Here is a 4223-nt window from a genome sequence, read left to right as displayed (position 1 = left end):
GAGTTATAAACAGAGGCCCAAGGAACCGCAAGGAGGAGTCCTAGGGCTCACGGCCTGCGCGGTCACTAGCGCGACCTCAAACTGAGGCCGCAGGATCCGCAGGCTGCGTGGAGGCGGGGCTGAGGGCGTGGTCTCGGCACACTCGAGGCCCGCCCACCCCGCCCGGCCAAGGGCAGCGGAGGGAGGGGGCGGCGCGTGAGCGGGGCTGGACGCGACGGAACGCGCGCGCGGGCAGCTGCGTTTCCGGTCGGAGGCCTTAGCGGAACGCCCCGCGTCCCTGGGGGGCGGGGGCGGCGGCGGGGTTGGCGGCGGGGGCGGCAGAGGCAGCAGGGGGATCCGGAAGTCAACACCATGTCGAGTCTGCACAAGAGCCGGTAAGGGGCTCAGGGACCTGGTCAGGCCACTGCTGGTCAGGCCGCCTCTTCTGTCCTGCAGAGGAGGCGTGCGGCTGCGGCCGGGCACCGGGACTCTCCCGGCAGAGGGGCTCCGGCTCCCACTTTGCAACCTCATTGCCTGTGGACCTGAGAGGGCACGGAGCGGAGGCACTTCTGTCCCCTCTCACCCCGGTGTCGCCCCTTCTCTCTTCGTCCTCACCCTGGACCCCTGGTTTTCTCCTTCCCCTGGTGTCTTTCTCAGGCAGGGCCTCAATGCCCCGCCTCCCGCCCCCTTCCTTGTCTCCCATGTTAACCCTCTACCTCAGTACCCTCCTCTCTCCAAATGCTCACTGGCCTCCGTGCCCGTTTCTTACTAGAAATGATAGAAAACCTGGATTCTCCAGTCTGTCCCCTTTCCCAGGCCAGATCCTGCAGCATTGGCTAAATTTTGCTTAGTCTTCAGTTTTCCTCTGGACTTGTTTTTTAAGCCTTCTGCTCTTTCCTGCAGGCTGCCCCAGAGGTGGTCTAATGGTTTTATTTTTGAGCCTGGAGAGCTGCGTAGGGGTTATGCATTTCCGTTGTCTGCGGATCAAATTACTCCTGGTTCCTAGGGTTCATTGAGTTCAGATAGTGGAACTGTGGGCTGGGCCTGGCCAGCAGGAAGTGCCCAATAAATGCCAGCTCATCAAACATTAGAATTTGTCAGATTTCACAGTGCTCATTTGAGGGTCTCTAGACAAGGATATCTCTTTCAGGGTTTAGAGGAAGACGTGGTCTGTAGTTCTGTAGTTCCCCAAAGCTGCCTTTGATCAGGACTTTGACCGAGCTTTGCCATCTTTATGTCCTGAAGAGGAGGGAGGAACAGGTTGGAGATGTGGTGTAAGGGAGCTCTGGGCTTCAGAGTGGGTCACTAAACCTGTCGCCTTGGGATCTGGCCTTGGGGTCTGGGTGTACTTCATTTGCCTCCCCCTCCTCCCTTCTAGGATTGCAGATTTCCAGGACGTTCTGAAGGAGCCCACGATCGCTTTGGAAAAGCTTCGGGAACTCAGCTTTAGTGGTAAGAAGCAACTCTCCATTTTCAAAGTTTTTCTAGAGCAGTGTCGTGGCTAGGATGGAGGGAAAAGTGCCCAAGGCCACCACACCTGCTCAGTTTTGGGGACCATCCTGCCCTTTGAGGCCTTTTCTAGATGCTGTGGAGCTGAACAACCAGTGCCTGCCCTGAGCTCGGAGGGGGTTCCCAGAGTTAGTGTGCCTGGAGGCCTTAGGGTGCTTAGTTGGCATACGAGTGATGCTTATTGCTTCCTCGGGGTAACTGGAGAGGACTGAAGGTGACAGGATGAGAGTGGGGAGACTTCTTGAGCTAAGATCGGGTCTTCCCTCATTCCTCAGCAAGCTTCCTGTGGTGTACAATTTGGTTAGTTGCAGAATGGTTCCTGGTTCTCTTATTGGCTTGGCGTCAAAGCCTACTCAGGCGACAGTGAATTTTGATTAATGGTAGGATTCCAGCCTTGAGACACTTGACTTGAAGGAGCTGTACCTCAGCAGTATTTGGCTTTGCCCTCGCTGGCATGGCTAACCTTGCAGCACCAGAGAGTTTTGCTTGTCTTTAAAAACACCCCAAGGCGTTCTGTATAGCTTCTCGGCTCTGCTCTGCCTTTGGAATTTGTCAGCAAGGAATTCTTGAGTAGCCCCTCTCCTCCCTATGCAGATTCTGTGGTGGGGCATTAGCCCCTGTTGACAGTACCTAGGAATACCATAACCACAGCTGCTTTAGCACGGTTCCTAACGGAACTGAAAAAGTGTGTTTTTCTGTTCAGGAGCAGTGTTTAGGCCCTGAAGATCTTGAAGGGTCCCAGGACCTGTGCCAAGCTGAATTATCTGCCAGGCCTCAGGGGAGGCCATCTGTGGTAGTGGTTAAGAGTTTGAGCTGTAGAGTCAGACAGATGTGTGTTTGATTCCTTGAATTGTTCTTTATTTACAAGTGAGTTTCTTTATCTGTAAGATGAGGACGATTCTAATCTCCCCTCCTTACTGGGGTTATAATGAGGATTCAGTGAAATAATGTCCATCAAGCACAAAGCACTTAGCATTCGTAGCTTAGTTTATATTCCACACATTCTTACAGAATGCCTGCTCTGTGCCACGCCCTGTGCTAGGCACTGGGAATATAAGACAGATATGGTTCTTGTCTTTCTGTGGTTTACTCCAGTAGTAGGGATTATAGATGTCAAATAAATACACAAGTTATATTATACAACCCTAGTTGCAATGAATGCTATCAAGGAGAAGTCATGGAGCCATTATGTATAATGAAGGACTTTGGTGGTTGATAAAGGCTGCTCTAAGGAAGAAATATCAAGGATGAGAAGGTGTTATCCTCGAAGGAACATTCCAGACAGAGGGAGCGCTTGCTGGGGACAGGGGTCACAGGATTAGCATCTAGTCCAGCAATCTTTTTGGAGGAAAATGATTCTCGAAGAAGTACTTCTTGCCCACTCCACTTCCTGCCAACTGGCTCTGAGGTGGAGGGCTGGGGGGTTCTGAGACTCTGGCCTGGGGCATGACCTTTGCCTGCTGTGTCCACAGGCATCCCCTGTGAGGGCGGACTGCGGTGCCTCTGCTGGAAGGTGGGTGTGCCTGGGGTGGGGTTTCTGCTCTGCTGCAAGTCCTGGGTTCCTGCATGGGCCGTCCCCACCTCCAGCCCCTTCTTTCTGATCTGCGCCTTTCCTTGCTTTGTTCCAGGAAACTTTTCTAGGATGTTCTGGGTTTTCCATTTCTTTTGGTGTCCCCTCCAGGATCCCTTTGGGAATGGAACACTTTGTAATGCCAGTGAAGTCCTTTGCTTACCTAAGGTCTAGACAGTGCAGTGGAAGCGATGCGTATTGGGACAAAAAAGCCCATGCTTCGCCCAAAGCTGTTAGCTGACATGGGAGTGGAAGCCCAGTATCCTAGTTTCCAGTCCCTTTGAGCACAAGGTTTTATTATCATCTGGAAGACTGTGTGAGGAAGAGAAGAGGAAAGGGCTGGTTTCAGATAAGGGTGGCGGGAGGCAGAGGGGAGGAAAGGGGAGGCTCCCCCCAGCCCATGCCTGCGTTCCTGGGCTTCAGCCATCTTGTCTTTTCTGGGCATCATCAGATGTTTTCCTTGAGGCCTGTCAGCCTCTGCCTACTGGCCAGGGTTGGGCTGGGCGAGTCACCAGAGCTTTGCCCCTCTCTCTCTGCAGATTCTCTTGAACTACCTCCCCTTGGAGAGATCCTCATGGACCTCCATCCTTGCCAAGCAGAGGTGAGACCCAGAGAATGGGGATTGACGGGAGGGCCTTTGTGTCAGACAGGACCGTGGTGCTGAGCCTGTCCTGCCTCCTGTTGGTGCTCGTCTGGTCTGGGGTTCCTGGGCAACACCTCCCTGCTCTTCTCTCCTGCAGGGAGCTATATTCTCAGTTCCTGAGGGAAATGATTATCCAGCCTGGCATTGCCAAGGCCAACATGGGTGTGTCCAGGGAGGATGTGACCTTTGAGGACCATGTGAGTAGGGGTCAGCAGAGGGAAGTGAGGCTACAGAGTGGGGAGGGGTGTGGCTTTGGGGTGGGCAAGGTCTTTCTGCCCCAGAGGATAGGTGTAGCTGCTTTCGGTCCCCTCTGGCCTTTCCAGTACCTCCTTCATTCATTTGGCTGAAGGCCCTTGTCTCTCCCCTTGTCTTCCCAGGCCCTGGGCCTGGTCAGGAATATAAGTGATGGCTGGGACTCGGGGAATGCTGTGCAGCGCTGAGCCAGGCCCTCCTCATGCTTTGTCTTCTTTCCTCATCCCTATTCCTTGAGGAAGGTTCTATGACTTAATTGTTGAAGAAAGT

General features: G+C 53.7%; 1 protein-coding gene across 4 annotated transcripts in view; it reads left to right on the top strand.

The window, feature by feature from the left end:
• Positions 1-4223, top strand: part of TBC1D13 (TBC1 domain family member 13) — a 15146-nt gene that overhangs the window by 952 nt on the left and 9971 nt on the right. Inside the window, exons 1-5 of one of the 4 annotated variants that reach the window (XM_011364160.2) lie at positions 263-374; positions 1358-1431; positions 2961-3001; positions 3598-3659; positions 3799-3898. In XM_011364160.2, the coding sequence (XP_011362462.1) occupies positions 352-374; positions 1358-1431; positions 2961-3001; positions 3598-3659; positions 3799-3898 (300 nt within the window). In that variant the 5' untranslated portion in view covers positions 263-351. Of the gene's footprint in view, positions 1-262; positions 375-1357; positions 1432-2960; positions 3002-3597; positions 3660-3798; positions 3899-4223 lie in introns of those variants that run through there. The other 3 variants (XM_023532988.1, XM_023532989.1, XM_011364161.2) reach the window with 3 other exon arrangements.

The sequence above is a fragment of the Pteropus vampyrus genome, unplaced genomic scaffold, assembly GCF_000151845.1.
Source record: "Pteropus vampyrus isolate Shadow unplaced genomic scaffold, Pvam_2.0 Scaffold95, whole genome shotgun sequence".
In the NCBI taxonomy this organism is placed as follows: domain Eukaryota; kingdom Metazoa; phylum Chordata; class Mammalia; order Chiroptera; family Pteropodidae; genus Pteropus; species Pteropus vampyrus.
The sequence above is the reverse complement of the archived record's forward strand: the minus strand, read 5'-3'. Positions and strand labels throughout refer to the sequence as shown.